The 19,634-nt window shown below is 43.8% G+C and overlaps 1 protein-coding gene across 2 annotated transcripts in view; it reads left to right on the top strand.

Moving 5' to 3' along the window:
- MUSK (muscle associated receptor tyrosine kinase) overlaps positions 1-19,634 on the top strand; it is a 408,957-nt gene that overhangs the window by 360,616 nt on the left and 28,707 nt on the right. For both annotated transcript variants that reach the window (XM_063914218.1, XM_063914217.1), the window contains 2 exons: positions 4,971-5,130; positions 17,927-18,119. In XM_063914218.1, the coding sequence (XP_063770288.1) occupies positions 4,971-5,130; positions 17,927-18,119 (353 nt within the window). The remainder of the gene's footprint in view (positions 1-4,970; positions 5,131-17,926; positions 18,120-19,634) is intronic.

The following is a 19,634-nucleotide window of genomic DNA, read 5'->3' as shown; positions in this document are numbered from 1 at the left end:
CCACTGGGTCACCAGTGCATCCACTGCTATTGCTTGTGGGTCTCTCGACCTGGAACAATATTTCTGAATCTTCTTGTTGAGATGTGATGCCATCATATCTACTTGAGGAATGGCCCAACGATCTGCTACCTCTGCAAAGACTTCTGGGTGGAGGCCCCATTATTCTGGATGGAGATCGTGTCTGCTGAGGAAGTCTGCTTCCCAGTTGTCCACTCCCGGAATGAAAATTGCCGACAGAGCTTTTGCATGTCTTTCTGCCCAGAGGAGTATCTTTGTCATCCTGCCTTTGCCGCTCTGCTTTTTGTTCCACCCTGGCGGTTTATGTAAGCTACTGCCGTTACATTGTCTGACTGGATCTGTATGGGACGACCTTGAAGAAGGTGTGCCGCTTGATGAAGGCTGTTGTACACTGCTCTCAATTCTAGAATGTTTATGTGAAGGAGTACTTCTTGACTTGACCATTGTCCTTGGACGATTTCCCCTTGTATGACTGCATCCGAACCTCGGAGGCTTGAATCTGTGGTCACCAGGATCCAAGTCTGAATCCCGAACCTGCATCCCTCCAGGAGGTGATAACTTTGAAGCCACCACAAGAGTGAAATACTGGATTTTGTTGACAGGATTATCCTTCGGTGCATGTGTAGGTGCGATCCGGACCACTTGTCCAGTAGGTCCCATTGGAACACCCTGGCGTGGAATCGGCCAAATTGTAGAGCCTCGTAGGCCGCTACCATCTTCCCCAGCAGGCGATTGCACTGATGAATCTATACGAGTGCTGGTTTTAAAACTTGATTGACCATCCTCTGGATCTCCAGAGCCTTTTCCACCAGTAGGAATACTTTATGTGCTTCCGTGTCCAATATCATTCCCAGAAATTATAACCTCATTGTGGGTTCCAATTGTTATTTTGGAAGGTTTATGATCTAACCGTGCTGTTGAAGCACTGTCAGGGAAAGTGCAATGTTCTGCACTAGTTTCTCCCTGGATCTCGCTTTTATGAGGAGATCGTCCAAGTATGGGATGACTTTGACTCCTTTCTTGCGAAGAAGAACCATCATCTCTGCCATCACCTTGGTGAATATTCTCGGAGCCGTGGAGAGCCCGAAAGGCAATGTTTGGAACTGGTAGTGGCAGTCCTGCACCGCAAACCTCAGGTATGCCTGATGCGGCGGGTAGATGGGAACATGTGAATAAACATCTTTGATGTCCATCGATACCAGAAATTCCTTTTCCTCCAAGCTGGAGATCACCGCTCTCAGGGATACCATCTTGAATTTGAACCTTTTCAAGTAAAGGTTCAGAGTCTTTAGTTTAAAATCGGTCTAACTGAGCCATCCGGATTCGGCACTACAAACAGGCTTGAATATAGTCTTGACATAATTTCTGTGTTGCGTTCAGCACTTTTGCTCTGTCCTGAACAGAAGCTGGTAAGGCTGATTTGAAAAATCGGCATGGGGAAGGTCCTGAAATTCCAATTTGTACCCTTGGGATACTATCTGCAATACCCAAGGATCCAGATCTGAGTGAATCCAGACCTGGCTGAAAGACAGTAGACGTGCCCCCACCTGATCGTACTCCAGCAGGGGAGCCCCAGCATCATGCTGAGGTTATAGCAGAAGTAGCTGTTGACTTCTGCTCCTGCAAGCCTGATGGTGTTGTAGATTTTTTACCTCTTCCTCAACCTCTTCCTGCGAAGTAGGGGGTACCCTTTGCCTTTTTGGACTTCCTTTCCTAGGTGGAAATCCTTTCCTAAGTGGAGCACCTGCGGAAGGCATTAATGCTGACTTGCCTGATGTAGTTGTTGAAATTATGGCATCCAGCTTGTCTCCAAAGAGGACTTCTCCATTGTAAGGAAGCGCCTCAATATTCTTTTTTGATTCCACATCAGCATTCCATTGGCAGATCCACAGCGCCCCGTGGGCTGAAATCGCCATAGCGGAGGATCTTGAACTCAGCAACCCAATATCCTTCATCGCTTCAACTAAGTAACCTGCAGCATCTTTGATATCGCCGAGAGTTAGGACTATTTCATCCCTGTCAACTGTGTCTATGTTAACAAGCAAGTTGTCAGACCATTTTTCCCCAGCGTTACCTACCCACGAACAAGCAATTGTGGGCATGAGCACCATTCCTTTAGCCGTATATATGGATTTTAGGGTTGTTTCTAATTTACGGTCAGCTGGATCTTTTAATGAGGCTGAACCAGGGGCAGGCAAAACTATTTTCTTAGACAGCCGAGAAACTGAGGTGTCTATCATTGGGGTGTCTCCCATTTGTGCCTGTCTTCCTCAGGGAAAGGGTACGCTACACGTATCCTTCTGGGAAGGGTACATTTCTTCTCAGGGTTAGCCCAGGATTCTTCAAAGAACGCATTCAAATCCTTTGAAGGAGGAAAAGTCACAACCTGCTTTTTATTTAGTTTAAAATAATCCTTTTCCTCTGGGACCAGTATTGTTTCAGGAAACTCCAACACTTCCTTTATAGCAACTATCATACATTGTATGCTTTTAGCTAATTTGGGGTCTACCCCTCTCAAATCCCCAGTGTCGACGTCAGAGTTGGAATCTGTGTCTGTGTCCCCTTGCATTATCTGGGCCAGAGACCTTTTCTGGGAACTGGACGGGACCCGAGTGGATGATATGGAGAGGTCAGTAAACAGTGCATCCTCCACAGACTGCCTCCAATATTTAGTCTGTTGTTCAGACTCAGAGAATTTCTTTGCAAGCATTGACATATTATTTTCCAACATTCTCCCCCACTCCGGCTCCTTCTGAGAGGGAAGGGCCACCACATTACCCTCTTGTGCATATAAAATGTGTTCTTCCTGGGAAGAACCCTCCCCAATGTCTGACATGTTGCACACTTGTACACACACACACACACACACACACACACACACACACACACACACACACACACACACACACACTATCACACAGGGGAGCTATTGGGGACAGACCCACACTAAAGTCTGCCAGAGAGACACAGAGGGATTTGCCAGTCCACACACTGCGCCTTATTGTGAATTGTGGAAATATTACCCACTTACAACGCATATACCAATAATAGGCCCACAGACCTAATTATAATGAACACTCTCTGCCCCTTCTATAACACCCTGTACTTGTATCAGCGTTGTCATGAGGAGAAACAGCGTTCAGGAGCTTCACACTGGAGTTTTTGCAGGAGAAAATGACACCCAGTGACTGTTCTGGCAAATCTGAGGAGAAGCCCCGCCCTTCAGCCTCAGCAATGTAATATTTATACTGGCTGGGGATGGCACATCAGCGGCTGTACATGTATGTACCCTTTTTGCCAGTGACAGTAAGGTTTTAAAACATGCCCTCAGAGCTCGCCCCCCCCCCCCGCGCTCTGCACCCTTGTGCTGAGAGACATGGTGCGCAGCATCCCGCCGTTGAGCATGTACCTGTATGCCGCCAATGATGACCGGAGGATCCCCTCTCTGCAGGACTCCGGTAATATACTCACCAGCCTTCTGACTGTTAGGGGGTGGCGGCAGTGCTGTGGGAGTGAACGCTGGCTAGGCTTAGGCTGTGTTCGCCCCTAAGTCCCACGAAGCAGGGAAGCTGTTGCCAGCAGCTTGCCTGTTTAGTATTTTTCCAGCAAAGCTCTTTAGAGCTCCACTAGTGTGCATCCAGTCTCCTGGGCACATTTTCTAAACTGAGGTTTGGTGGAGGGGCATAGAGGGAGGAGCCAGTTCATACTGTTGAAAAGTCTTAAAGTGCTGAAGGCTCCTGCGGAACCGTCTATACCCCATGGTACTAAACTGGACCCCAGCATCCTCTAGGACGTAAGAGAAATTCTGTCCTGTGACATGGATATGTATGTGCATGTTCTCTTGAACAGTGCAGCCGTACTAGGATCTATGGAGATTATGGAGGCACGAGGAGCTGTATTTTTGGGTTGAGTTGCCTTAGCTACGTGTAGGTGAAAATTCTTCTATGATACTTGTTTTCAGAAAGGCACAAAGAAAGCTTAACTTTATGTCTGAGCTTTTCTTATTCTTAATAAACAACAATAGAAAAACACCTACACTAAAGTAGCCCCCCTGGCGCCAGTATAATTAGTTTTATTCAATTAACAACATGTATATGTCCCAAATCCGCATGCAGCTCACTATACACAGAGGGACTTCCCAACCCCCTTCAAATGGACAAGAAAACTAAAAACAAAAGAAATACAGACAGCGCTTGCAGATTTCTTATTACAATAAATTTATTAATTGACTTTTATCTCGGTGATAATTCTCCACTAGTACTATTATAGTACCAAGGATATAAATTAATAAAAAATCTTTCCCTTGCCTTAACAACAAATTTGCATATAAAAAACCAAAACCACATTGACACCAAGCCCTATTCTAAATATATCATACATTATTTAGTGCTATAACATCTATCTCAAGATTAAAATCACCAAAGAAAGGAAACAGCAGTGAACCAAGTGAAAATAAGTAACCAGATAATGGACTCAGCTGTTGCAGCTTTGTAGCAATTAAGTGAAACACTGGGACTTATTGAAACTATTGTATCTTTTTTGCACTATAAGAGGGCTAGCTAAACCAATCTGTGGAGCAGAGCATTAAGAAAACATTTTTTGTATTATTAATTGATGTCAATGTGGTTTTAGTTTTTTATATGCAAATTTGTTGTTAAGGCAAGGGAAAGATTGTTTTATTAATTTATATCCTTGGTACTATAATAGTACTAGTGGAGAATTATCACCGAGATAAAAGTCAATTAATAAATTTATTGTAATAAGAAATCTGCAAGCGCTGTCTGTATTTCTTTTGTTTTTAGTTTTCTTAATAAACAAACCTATGTTGTCTCCTAAAGTTACTTTTATTAAAAAGTGTTCTTCAATTTACTTAAACCTCTCAAAATTCTTAACTGTACTTTTGATTTTTTTGTGTTAATTCAGTTTAAAGACGGGTTTTTGTATCTTTCAAGGTGCCTCATCTACACGAGAATATCTTAAATCTTTTCAAAGAGCAATCCAGTGAAGAAAATTATTGTAGAAACCCAGGAGGAGAATTTGAACGTCCTTGGTGTTACACAACAGATCCTAATGTTCAATGGGAATACTGCAACATTCCAGTATGTAGGACAGGTAATCATTTTGTTTTCTCTGCTGGATTCTAATAGGAAACAAATTGGGGTTTAGCCCAAATGCCCTATGTGTTACTTCTTCCCTATACAGGTAAACGCTATTCTATTAAAGGGATTAGCTCACTAAGGGTCGCAATTGCAAAACTGTTAGCAGCAGCCTTGCAATTGCTATCCTTAGCAATGCAAATGAAGGAGGAGGTGAGTACGTACCACTTCCTTCCTGCTTTTGCGATGTGATCACATCTGAGATGACCATTTGTCACGATGTTCATCTGCGATGGCAGACTGAGTAAGCCTAAGCTTTCTCAGCCTTGCTGTCACAGGGCGGTTTAGAAGACAAGGAAACTACGACTTGGAAAACGGTGTGGCATGCCCCCTTTTTCCCGTACGCCAGCCATCCCCACCCCCGTCCCTCCTTGCAATGGCCCCTGCCCCTTCATCAGGCCTGGGCACATGCGCAGAACGGGGCCTGCGCAGGACCTGACCATTGGGGTAAATGCAGTAAAAATCGCATCAGAAATCCTTATTGAATCACCCCCAAAGTTTGTTATGTATGTTCAGTATATTTCAGTTATTTTAGAACCTATTTAATATTCTATGGGACCCAGGCAGTTACCTTTATTGGTAATGATGAGTTCTCTGGGATCAACACCTTAGAGAACTTTAAATGAACAATGTACATCATCACACACATCATGCAGTCAAAGTAACAACTACACTATAATACAGCATATCATCACAGTGAGTAAAATCATTGAAAATCAGTTTATTTAAAGTTAGCTGTATTAGTTTTAGTATTTATTAGAATATTTATTAACAGTTCCTTATATAGCACAGCAAATTCCGTTGAGTTTTACATTTGAAAACAACAGTGAAAAAACAAAACTGGGTAATTACAGACAGTTATACAGGTAGGAAGACCCTGATTGCAAACTTACACTCTGTAGGGAATACATTTTTTTTCAGCAAACTGTGAGAAAAAATGTTGTGTACCTCCATCCAAAGTACATTTCTAAATGTGACACTCCCAAAAAAATTGGATACCCCTGCCATAGATAGCTATAGACAAATAGATGATGAAAATATAGAAAAACATTGGTGGACGGACTTACATCATAAACAGCCTTTGTGTTGTCAGTCAGCTTTGTTATAAAAGTCACTGCTTGATGATCAACTACGTGAGAGGGTTAAATAAACAGCCATTGTGATATCAGCCAGCTTTGGTATACATGTCATTGCCTGGTTAAAAAAAACAATGATGGTAGGAGGTAGTGAGTGTGGAAGGTAAGGGATGTGGGAGGTTGAGAGGGATGAAGGGCACATGGGAGGGAGGGAGGGAGGGAGGGATGGAGGAAATTATGGATAGAGGGAGGGAGTGTGGGTGAAAGGTTGAAGCAAAGCATTCAATTAAGTTCTCTTTATTCACTTTAGTATGATCATTTATGATCATTTGGGTAAACGGGCACATGTAGATGAGGTACTTTGCGCCATCTTCCATTACTGGTTAGAGTCTTCTTTATTTTTTCAATGTGACACCTCAGGCTTATATCCTTCACTCTTACATATTAAAACCTACCAGTAGTGAGTATCATTCAGCAGTATCTTGTAGCAGTTTTTCTTTTCTTCAGATCAACTGTATTATAGCTTAGTAGAAAGACAAGCTAGTCACATGGTTCTATATGCCTTACTTTTACAATTACAAGTTGCTTTGTAAGTTTTATAAAAAAAATTGAAAGCTTACAATCCGCGTTGGACTGACTCACCAGGGATTTGCTTCCGGTCCATTTATGCTGGGACAATGTTTAGAAGCACCCAGAACCTTACACCCACTACCTGCATCACTGTCATCACACAAGGTGATGTCAGGTCCGGATGTTTTTGTGAATCCGTTAACCCGGAACCAACCACAGGTGTAGGTGCTGGGGTATGAAGAAAGCAGGGAGGACGAAGGAAGTTCTGTTTCATATATTTATTAAGATAACAATTCAGTAAGGAGTTAAATGACTAGTTGTTAATCATCATTTTATACTGAAGTATTGCAGGAATGGCAGAAATAATATGCTAGAGAAAACTCAAAAATAAATAAAAGAAATGTTCATGGAAACATATGCAAAAACAAGCTGATGAATAAATGTTGAATTGTCCAAATATAAACAAGCTTTGATGCTGAACTGCAGAATGTGTTTAACTGGTTAATGCAGACATGAAGAAATAACTGTAAGGATTTGCAATGGAGTTTTGAGAGTTAACTGAGAGACTGTGAAGAATTATCCTTGTTATGACAACATAGAAAATATAAAGTACTGAATTGGGTTACTTGCGGGTTCCGGAGATCACTGTGAAACTGTAGTAGATGACAAGGTGATGAATGGGTTAAATGCAGAGTTGAACAAACGAACAGCTGAGGGAAATGGAATCCTCCAAACTTTGAATGGTAGGCCGACAAGGTAACCTCATGCAAGACTCTGGGAATTCAACTGTTTCCAGTAGGTGAGCAATTTAACTGACAGCACAGCAGAGAGCCGGTGGATCTTTCAGCAGTGAAGGCTGCAGACGGACCTCTGGGAACGGAGGCGATATCTGGACCACGGGAATCACACAGGAATGCACGGAGAGAGCTCAGAGCTAGAGCACAGCGTTGATACAACAAAGCACTGGCCCAGAGTAACATGATCCCAGCCTACTTAAAGGCAGCACACGCACGGGATTGGCTTACACCTGCCCACAGGTGTTTTCACAAGTGCTCTGTATTACCTATTTGGTCTCCAACATGGCCACCTCCAATACAGCAGACACACCGCAGTGCCTTAGGCCATTTGGTCCCCGCACTCCCAGTTCCCAGACTCTGCATTACCTGTGCCACTGATCACGCCGCGTCCCCACACGGGCGCACAGCACCGCGAGCAACCGCACCGGCAACGGACGAACCCCAGAACCCGCAGAGGTGAGAGACCGGTTCGTGACAGTACCCCCTCTTCTAAGGGTGGTCTCCGAACACCTTTGAACCTTATCAGGATTTTTGGAGAAGTATTTCTGTACCAGTCTTGGAGCATGAACATCTTCAGAGAAAACCCAGGATCTTTCCTCCGGACCGTAACCCTTCCAGTCGACCAGAAACTGTAAACGTCCATATCGGGAACGTGAGTCCACAATCTCTTTAACTTCAAATTCCTCATTCTGCAAAGAGTGAACTTTAGGAGATTTGGACTGGGTAGTACGGAACTTATTGAGAATCAAAGGCTTCAGTAAAGATGTATGAAAGGCGTTAGGAATTCTCAAAGATGGTGGCAACTTGACTTTGTATGACACAGGGTTGAGTACTTTTACAATGGGAAATGGACCAATAAACTTGGGAGCAAATTTCTTAGAAGGAACTTTGAACCTGAGATTGCGCGTAGAAATCCAAACTTGGTCTCCCACCTTGTAATTCGGTACAGCTTTACGTTTTCTATCTGCAAAAGATTTATAACGAGCGGAAGTTTTGATCAACGACTTACGCACACAACTCCAGATTCTAGATAGACGTTGAAGCTCTTGATCTGCTGCTGGAACCTCTAGGGCTGGCAATGGATGGAACTCTGGCACACGAGGATGAAAGCCGAAGTTAATATAAAAGGGCGTAGATTCTGAAGACGAATGGAAGAGATTATTATGAGCAAATTCTGCCAATGGAAGGTAGTCAACCCAGTCATCCTGTGAGGACGATATATATAGCCGGAGAAATGTTTCAAGGTCTTGGTTTACTCTCTCAGTTTGTCCATCTGTCTGAGGATGATATGCAGAAGAAAAGTTCAACTTGACATTTAAAGACGAACAAAGCGACCTCCAAAACTTGGCCACAAACTGTGTTCCCCGATCAGAGATGATCTCTCGAGGAAGGCCATGCAACTTGAAGATTTCAGAGATGAACAATCTGGCTAATAAAGGGGCTGATGGTAACCCAGTTAATGGAATGAAATGTGCCATTTTCGAAAATCGATCCACTATCACCCAAATGGTATTTCGCCCTTTTGATGGAGGTAGATCGGTCACGAAATCCATTGAGATATGAGTCCATGGTTGTTTGGGTATGGATAATGGATGTAATAAACCTGGTGGAGAACTTCTTGGACTCTTATGTTGGGCACATTTAGGACATGCTGCTATAAACTCTTGGACATCGGCTTTGAGACGTGGCCACCAATAAGACTGTTGAATAAATTTGAGAGTCTTTAGAACCCCAGGGTGACCCATGAAGGAGGAGGAGTGAGCCCAGGTAAGCAGCCGTTTTCGAAGACTTGTGGCGACAAAGGTCTTGCCAGGCGGAGGAACTGGAGAGGTTCGAGTCATTAAAAAGGACGTAGGATTCACAATGGCTTGATTCGTGGTAGCATCATTTGATTCAGAGGAAACGAAGGACCGAGAAAGGGCATCTGCCTTTTTGTTCTGAGATCCTGGACGATAGGTGAGCTTGAAATTAAATCGTGTGAAGAAAAGCGCCCATCGAGCTTGTCGTGGATTTAAGCACTGAGCTGACTGCAGATATAGATGATTCTTATGATCAGTATATACTGTAATGCGATGTTGTGCTCCTTCTAGAAGGTATCTCCACTCCTCAAATGCCAACTTGATGGCAAGTAATTCTTGCTCACCGATTGCATAATTACGCTCGGCCGGGAGGAACTTATGGGAGAAATATCCGCAGGGATGGACTTTTTTATCTTCAAAGACTTGGGATAACACAGCTCCTACTGCTTCTGTAGAAGCATCCACCTCTAGTAGAAAGGGACGATTCAAATCAGGCTGTCGAAGAATGGGGGCTGACACAAAGGCTTGCTTTAAATCAGAGAAGGCTTTGATTGCTTCAGAAGACCAGTTCGTAGGATTTGCTCCCTTGCGAGTTAGGGCTGTGATGGGAGCAGCTAACGTAGAATAATTCTTAATGAATCTCCTATAGAAGTTAGCAAAGCCAAGAAATCGCTGAATCCCCTTGAGAGTTGTAGGAGTGGACCAATCTCGGATAGCTTGTACCTTACCGGGATCCATACATAGCTCTGATCCAGAAATTATGTAACCAAGGAACGGTATGGAAGATACTTCAAAAGTGCACTTTTCTAACTTACAATAAAGTTGATTTTCCCTCAGACGTGTCAGTACCTCTTTAACTTGGTGACGGTGAGACTTTAGATCCTTAGAGAATATTAGGATATCATCCAGGTACACTACTAGACACTTGTAGAGAAGGTCACGAAAAAGTTCATTCACATAGCTTTGAAAAACTGCAGGTGCATTACAAAGACCAAAAGTCATTACAAGGTATTCGTAATGCCCATCCCGGGTATTAAAAGCAGTCTTCCACTCGTCCCCTGCCCGGATGCGGATTAAATTGTAGGCCCCTCGGAGATCCAGTTTTGTAAACACAGTGGCTCCCTTTACCCGGTCAAATAACTCTGGAATTAAGGGTAATGGATACTTGTTTTTCACGGTGATCTCATTGAGTCCGCGGTAATCTATGCAAGGTCATAACCCACCGTCCTTCTTCTTAACGAAAAAGAATCCGGCTCTTGCAGGTGAAGAAGATGGTCTGATAAATCCTTTGGTTAGATTTTCCTGTATATAATCAGACATAGCTTGCGTCTCTGGGATGGATAGCGAATAAATTCGGCCCCTAGGAGGGGTTTTGCCCGGAACCAGGATGATTGGGCAGTCCCATTCGCGATGAGGAGGTAGAGAGTCTGCTGCTTGTTTACTGAAAACATCCGCAAAGGGTTGATACACCGGAGGTAGATCGGGAAGGCTAATTGACCGGAGAGGTACAATTGAGGCTAAACAGTCCTTGATACAAGATTTACCCCACGAAAGGACTTCCATGGTTTGCCAATTAAGTTGAGAATTATGTTTCTGCAGCCAAGGTAAACCAAGTATCACATCTTGAGAGGCTTTGGGAATCACGTAGAAGGAGAGGTATTCGGAATGGAGCACACCAACTTTCATCTTGAGACATACGGTTCGATGAGTAATTATACCATCTGGAATTCGACTGCCATCCACTGCTGTAACAGCAACTGCTGCTTCCAGAGGTATGGTTTGAACTTTAGACCGTATGACAAAGGCTGAGGAGATGAAGTTCTCGGCTGCCCCGGAATCTAGGAGAGCTGAAACTTTCACTGTAGAACTTGGAACTTCTAATTGAATAGACAAGGTCGGCTCTTTCCCAGAACGTGATTCTAGAGTAACTCCTAGCTTAACCTCTCTTGAATAAGCTAGGAGCGAGAGTTTCCCGATCGGAGTTTGCAGAATTTAACTAAGTGTTCGGAGGACCCACAGTACATGCAGAGGTTACCCTGTCGACGACGAAGTCGTTCCTCTTCTGTGAGGCGAGAGCGCCCAATCTGCATAGGTTCTTCTGTCGTTACCGGAGACTGTGATGAAGAAACTTGTCGAGGCCTAGGATGATAACGTGGACTGGATCGCTCTGCCCTGGATTTCTCTAAACATCGCTCCCTGTAGCGTAGGTCAAGTTTGTTACAGAGAGAAATCAATTCATCCAGTTTAGTTGGCACATCCCGGATAGTTAAATCATCCTTGATTCTCTCTGAAAGTCCATTCCAAAATGCGGCGATCAGGGCCTCCTCATTCCAATTTAACTCTGAAGACAACGTGCGAAACTGAATAATATATTGACTGACAGGACGTAAACCTTGACGTAGACGGAGAATCTCCAAGGATGCTGAGGTGGTCCTGCCTGGTTCATCAAAGATTCTCCGGAAGGAAGATACGAACTCTTTGTAATTAGAGAGGATAGGATCACCTCTCTCCCATAATGGTGATGCCCACTCCAGAGCCTGACTGGAGAGGAGGGCAATAATATATGCAACCTTAGAACGAGCTGATGGGAAACTGGCGGACATCAGTTCGAACTGGATCTCGCATTGATTCAGGAATCCTCTGCAAAGTTTTGGAGTTCCGTCAAACTTACTCGGAGAGGGTAACTGCAAGCGGGACGTAGGCAGCATCACAGGAGAAGCTGTAGTGGTAACTGGGACAACCGGAGTTGGAATCTGGACTTGAGACGTTTTAATAGCTGTATGAAGAGTCTCTAAACGGTCTGCCATAGTTTGCATAAACTGCACTATTTGTGTCTGTATAGACTCCTGATTTTCCAGACGGGAAAGGATATCTGACGTAGCACCGCCTCCTGCGAATTGGTCACTTGACGGATCCATGTGGCCAGTGCTTACTGTCAGGTCCGGGTGTTTTTGTGAATCCGTTAACCCGGAACCAACCACAGGTGTAGGTGCTGGGGTATGAAGAAAGCAGGGAGGACGAAGGAAGTTCCGTTTCATATATTTATTAAGATAACAATTCAGTAAGGAGTTAAATGACTAGTTGTTAATCATCATTTTATACTGAAGTATTGCAGGAATGGCAGAAATAATATGCTAGAGAAAACTCAAAAATAAATAAAAGAAATGTTCATGGAAACATATGCAAAAACAAGCTGATGAATAAATGTTGAATTGTCCAAATATAAACAAGCTTTGATGCTGAACTGCAGAATGTGTTTAACTGGTTAATGCAGACATGAAGAAATAACTGTAAGGATTTGCAATGGAGTTTTGAGAGTTAACTGAGAGACTGTGAAGAATTATCCTTGTTATGACAACATAGAAAATATAAAGTACTGAATTGGGTTACTTGCGGGTTCCGGAGATCACTGTGAAACTGTAGTAGATGACAAGGTGATGAATGGGTTAAATGCAGAGTTGAACAAACGAACAGCTGAGGGAAATGGAATCCTCCAAACTTTGAATGGTAGGCCGACAAGGTAACCTCATGCAAGACTCTGGGAATTCAACTGTTTCCAGTAGGTGAGCAATTTAACTGACAGCACAGCAGAGAGCCGGTGGATCTTTCAGCAGTGAAGGCTGCAGACGGACCTCTGGGAACGGAGGCGATATCTGGACCACGGGAATCACACAGGAATGCACGGAGAGAGCTCAGAGCTAGAGCACAGCGTTGATACAACAAAGCACTGGCCCAGAGTAACATGATCCCAGCCTACTTAAAGGCAGCACACGCACGGGATTGGCTTACACCTGCCCACAGGTGTTTTCACAAGTGCTCTGTATTACCTATTTGGTCTCCAACATGGCCACCTCCAATACAGCAGACACACCGCAGTGCCTTAGGCCATTTGGTCCCCGCACTCCCAGTTCCCAGACTCTGCATTACCTGTGCCACTGATCACGCCGCGACCCCACACGGGCGCACAGCACCGCGAGCAACCGCACCGGCAACGGACGAACCCCAGAACCCGCAGAGGTGAGAGACCGGTTCGTGACAGGTGATTGCAGATGCGAGCACAGAAAATCGGGTGCCTCTAAACACTGTGTCGGCATAAATGGACTGGAAACAGATCCCCGCTATATAACGCACCAAATATATACTTTCCTCTAACCCAAAGCTGTGCATTTGCATGTCTTCTTAGGCGTACATGACTTTTTAATGCTTTGTGAGGCTCTAATGAAGGAGCACATCATGATATACAGGTTAATGCTTGTGTACACTCCTAGCGCCATCACAGGTTTGCCTTATTGAAATGGTTTAAACCTGCTATTTCTAAAGCTTGGGTTCTCTTTATTGACCTGGCTTGCCTTTTGACTATCCTAGTGTTTACAATCACCATGGTCTTAGCTATGTGTCCATGGCCAGAGCCCTTCTCTATTTTTATATAGCTGTGGCCTTCATTTTCAGCTTTAGAATGTCAGAAGTATGGCTGTAACTGCTCATCTCTTCATATCCCTCTTACAGATACAACGCACCCACAATATGACTACTATTACTGTCTACTGGCATATGGAGAAATGACCTTGTTGCAGCTGCAGAAAGCGCTAGTACTGTATAACAGTACATTGTTACATGGAAATGTTTGGACAATTAATCAGTCCAACTAATTAACTGAAAAAATACTCTATATACTGTAAGATATTGGAGAACTGAGAAGGTTTTATAGAGATGAGGTACTGTTTATTACAATGCATGGCTTACACTGGCACAGGCAGATGGGGTTCTTGTAGACTGAGCTCCCTTTCTCCAACCTCCACAGTGCCATTACATTTTATTTATACCAGCAGTTCCTCCCATACATATTCATTTATCACTATAGGATTGTTTATCACAGCATGTAGTGCCCATATATGTATGTACCAAAAGGGTCTTCATTCCTTTATACCAGCCAATTGCACCAAAGTACAGTATATATACAGATAAATAAGTTACAACTGAGTTCACAAATAACTAGAAGAGCTGTATTAGATAAATGAAGAGTCTCAGTAAACTCTGGCACAAAGGCAGGGTCTCTTGTACTTCCAGTGAGGAGGGGTACTTACACATGGACCACTCCTCTCTTAAACTGCCCCTATACCAAATGGATGATTTTTGCACTTTTTACTAATTGTTAAATAATTATAGCATGCAAGGGTTTTTCATCAAATTAAAGTTTTTACAGCATTATAGGGTACAGAAAAAATGATGCATAGTAATTTTTCAATGTTTTTATACAAGTTTGTAAAAAAAGTTGTAATAAACCAGTTTACCTCTCATCAGCAAGTTCTAAAGCCCCTCTCCCATCAATCAGAGGAGGATATAGACCTCATGGGGCCCTAAGCAAGATACAGATTTGGGGCCCGCTTCCCTCAAACAACCCACAGCACTATTTTTTCCTTCCTGATTTATGCTTCTTACATTATTTGTTGTTTTTCTACCTCTATTACAGTATATTACTTGCCCCTTCACTGAGTGCACCATGTCCACTCACTGACTTTATTTTATATCAGCATTTTATAATGCCCATTATTACACCTCTCAGTCAGTGTGACTGTATTGATTTTATATCAGTGCCCCACTGATTGTAGCAGGTAGGCCTCCAATTAACATTAGTACTTAAAATAGAGTATAATGTCATATTGATATATCATCAGTCAGCAGGGGTCTTGGTCCACCGGAAATGCCCTCCATACAGCCATATCAGCGGGCCCTCCTGGGTTCCACAGGGTCCCCTGAGATCCACAGGGCTCTAAGCAACCGCCTTGGTTGCCTTGTGGTAAATCCTTCTCTGCCGTCAATACAACACTTCCATGTACAATACCTGTCCCACATCAAAACTGACATGCCTTTAAACCCCTCCAACTATGTACCAACATTTTTACCTTAAAATAAAGATGTTCCTTACCTGTGAATTTCATCTAGAAAATGAATGCGAGTTTGGAATTGAATTGCAAATGTAATTCACAGTGTGAGTTCGGTGTGAGAATGGCTCGCAGGACCCATCTTGCACGTAATTGGATTGACCCCTTACCGTACATGCTTAGAAATGGTCAAATGTTGGTAGTTCATAGGCATAGGCAAAACTTGTTTTAGATGGGGTGTTTCCACTTAGTTCAGTGAAGATGTGTTCACACAAATGTGGCCTATGTAGACTTGGGTGTAAGCAAAAATACACATTTTTGGTGTTGAATATGTGTGTATAAGCAGAGTAAATAGTATACATCAGCGGATCCACCCAAATAACCTAACAGGACAGGATTTAACTTGTTCTGTAGTATGGTTTAGTGAGCCATATTACTTAGAATGGTTTACTGTAGTATGGTTTACTGTTTGTACTGCCGTACTCACAGTTACATACTCCATCAGTGTCTGGATGGAGTGGAGCTTGAGCGGATCATACTAGAGATGTGCGGTTGAGTTCTCCAGAAACATGAATCTACCCGAATTTTGTGGATCTGGATCGAATCAGAACCCAGTCTGGATCTCCTTTGGAAATCTGATCCAAACTGAGTCCTAATTTTGGATCTTCCTGTGGTTTGGAATTCAGATTTTAAATCCGAATTTCAAGCTTTGGATTGCAAAAATTACATGATTTTCGCTGTTTTTATCAATTTGGAGAACCTGATTCACTTCCAACTCTACCTCACACCGACAGTGTCTGCATGAGTAGGAGAAGCAAAGGTAGCCAGATGACTAAGGGGTTCATTCTGACCCGATCGCACGCTGCAGTTTATCGCAGCTGTGCGATCAGGTCAAAACCGCGCATGCGCCGGCGCCGCAGTGCAGTGATTGACAGACAGAGGCAATCGCTGGGGGGGGGGGTGGAACAGTTGCGTTTGGCCGCTGTTTTGTGGGCGTGGTCCGGCCAATGCAGACGTGGCCAGCCCATGCGGGCTGCAGCGGCTGCGTGATGTCACACGCAGCCGCTGCAGGCCGGGGAGTGATGAGTAGCTCCCAGCCAGCGCGCTAAAGCTGCGCTGGCTGGGAGCTACTCCTAAAGTGCAAATGCATCACCGCTGTGCGTCACTGACATGCGGGGCGGGATAGCCCTGTGCTGGGAGTCCCCCCACATGTCTATGGTCATGTTCGTAGCCCTGCCAAATTTGGCAGGGCCACGATCAACTCGGAATTACCCCCTAAGTACTGTGCCACAATTGGTGATGGAAAACAATATCAGCATTGCCTGTATAATTAACTACAAGGTAACCCAAATAACAAAATACTAATACAAATGGCATAATTATCTGATCAGTACCCACAGTGTGTACCATCAGCAGGAGTTTATTGGAAATTTAAAGCGGCCCAGGAAAAATTTGTGAAAGTGGCCCTATAAAAAGCACAACTTGGTGAGGTTAGTAGAACATTAGCCCTAGTACTGACAGTATCCTAGTGAATGCCATACAGCATACCTTGGTCCACAAGCATCTCCCCTGTCCATGATAGGCCTTGGATTGGGATAGTCTGCACTATAGCAGGGTTCAGTATTATAGTTTAATAAGCATTCACTCACAGTACTGACAGCAGCATATCTAAATATAGCCCTGGTAAAGGGGGTAAATACACCTTTAAAAGAGCTAATCTGAATTATTATATGTTTGCTTGATGAACTTCTAATTACAGCATGGAGCTTAGGACGTTATTCAGAGATGGACCAGGTCTTGCTTCTGCAGCAAAATTTGCACTCACAATTTAATCGAATAGAGGTCGACACATGCCTGTGCAGCCTGGCTGCATAGGCAGGGTTCCCGCCACCATATTTCCATAAGCAGGAAATGCAGGCAATGTCATAGGCCAGCCATGAAAATGGCCATCACACGCCTGCATTTCCTGATCGCCGCTGCTTCCCCACACACCGCATCGCCCCCCTGGAAGCCCCGTCGTCTGTTAATCACCTTGCCTTCAAACCTTCCGGGTTGAATGCACGGTAAAGGCTTGCGCATGCGCACTATGGCTGGTGCATGTGCGCAGACCCTATGGATGCGGCCATCTCTGAATAGAACCCTTAATGTATCTTTTGTGCAGTGTTGTGGCAGCAAACATAATAAAAATAACATGATTATACACATATTTCATACATAAGGAAAGGAAACATCACTTGACAATCATTCAATCATTCATCCTATAATTAAACTATCCTGTACTGCGGTATAAAATGTATTTAGAAAATTTAGTGAAGTCTACAGCCAGTCTGCCCCGATCACCAGTTTTAGGTGCCCCATCTAAGTATATACCAGAAGAGGTGACTGTGGTGTAACATATCTCTATCATAATGCTTGCATTATGAAGTTAGTTGGTGTGGGTCCAGCTCCACATTGGCTCCACTAGTAATCCAAGCACTATGATACGAGTGACATGGCATTGTACTATGGCCCCACTGAAGTTTAAAGACATAGGGGTACAGTATATTTACTATATTGACTATAGAACTATAAAATATCAATTCCTAGTCTTAGTTCCCATTCACATATTACTTTTTGTCTTCTTTAAAGGTCCTCCACATTTACCAACAACAATAAAAACAGCATTTGAGGTGCCACTTATGCCATCATCATCTTCATCTTTCTATCCAACACATTCAATGACTGTTATCATATCAATAATATCCAGCTTTGCCTTGACTTTACTGGTAATTGTTGCCCTTGTTTGCTGCCGAAGACAAAAAAAGTTAAAAAATATAAACAGGTAAGCTTGCATGTTCATGTATGTGTCATTTATGTAACAGAGCTGAAATTATTCTATTGAGAGCACCTGCCACCCACCTCTCTCGACTGAGCCTATCCCTCAGCACCTCTAGATGCCCGGGTAAGAAATCAGTAGATATGATAATACTGTTAGCACTTTTTGGACACTATGAGTCAGCTCTAACACCAGCTTTTAGAATGCCATGATTACTGGCTTTGTACAGTAGGAGCTGAACTACATGGGCATTGTGGTGTGTGTCATTATGTTTTACGGGCATTGCGGTGTGTGGCATAATGTATAACGGGCATTGCCGTGTGTGGCATAATGTATAACAGGTATTACGGTGTGTGGTATAATGTATAACAGGTGTTACGGTGTGTGGCATAATGTTTCACAGGCAATGCGGTGTGTGGCATAATGTGTCATGGGCATTACAGTGTGTGGCATAAAATGTCACAGGCATTACAGTGTGTGGCATAATGTGTCATGCGCATTATGGTGTTTGGCATATTGTGTCAGGGGCATTACAGTGTGTGGCATAATGTGTAAAGGTCATTATGGTGTGTGGCATAATGTGTAAGGGGCATTACTATAAGGAGGAAAAATTACAAATAATGTAAGGGGCATGAATCAGGATTATTTTTTTCCTGTGGTGGCCAATGTCTGGACGTGCAGTTTTTTCCTGGAATGCCATGCCCCTTGCAGTGAGGCCACGCCCCTTTGTAGTGAGGCTACACACTCTTTTTGTATACTTTTCATATGGCGGGAAAAGAGGGGGAGGGCGGTGTCAGAAACTTTTTGGGCAGCGGGGAGTAAAATATATAGTTCTGCCAGTGCTCTGACGGACTGGCTATTTGCTCATGGTGTTTATGCTATTTTGAAACATAGGGGAAACATACATTAACAGGCATCATAAAACTAATTATCAAAAGTAATAGATGCAATGAAATGCATCCCAAAATTCTGATCATGTGTATTCTCACATTACATGTAGGATAATTTGTCTCCTACTGCACATCAATATGTATTTTTTCTTTTTTCTGCGGAAGACGCATTTCTGTAATGCATGTGGGCACCAAAGTGTTGTTGGGGCTTATATGCCGGTGGTTGGGATGCGAGAATCCTGACAGGGGAAACGTAACTATATAAACCTCCCTTCCCACAGCTTAAACCTATCCCCCCCGTTTCCCTCTCTCCCTGCTGCCTAACCCTCCCCGGTGATGCCTAAACCTAACCTCTCCTTCCAGTAGCTTAAACCTAATACCCCTTCCCCTGCTGCCTAACCCTCCCCGGTGGTAACTAAACCTAACCCCCGCTTCCCGCAGCTTACACCTAACTCCCCCACAGCCTAACACTCCTTGGGGGTGCCTAAACCTAACCCCTCCATCCCCAAAGCAGCATACTTGCCTACTCTCCCGGAAGTTGCGGTAGGCTCCCAATTTTTGGGGTAGCCCCCACCCCCACCCCCTGAAGAGTAGGCAGAACTCCCGCATCCTGCCCCACCCTAGTGATGTG

The sequence above is a fragment of the Pseudophryne corroboree genome, chromosome 1 (genome assembly GCF_028390025.1).
Source record: "Pseudophryne corroboree isolate aPseCor3 chromosome 1, aPseCor3.hap2, whole genome shotgun sequence".
NCBI lineage: Eukaryota > Metazoa > Chordata > Amphibia > Anura > Myobatrachidae > Pseudophryne > Pseudophryne corroboree.
Note: the sequence above shows the minus strand (reverse complement) of the source record. Positions and strands in the feature narration are given on the sequence as shown.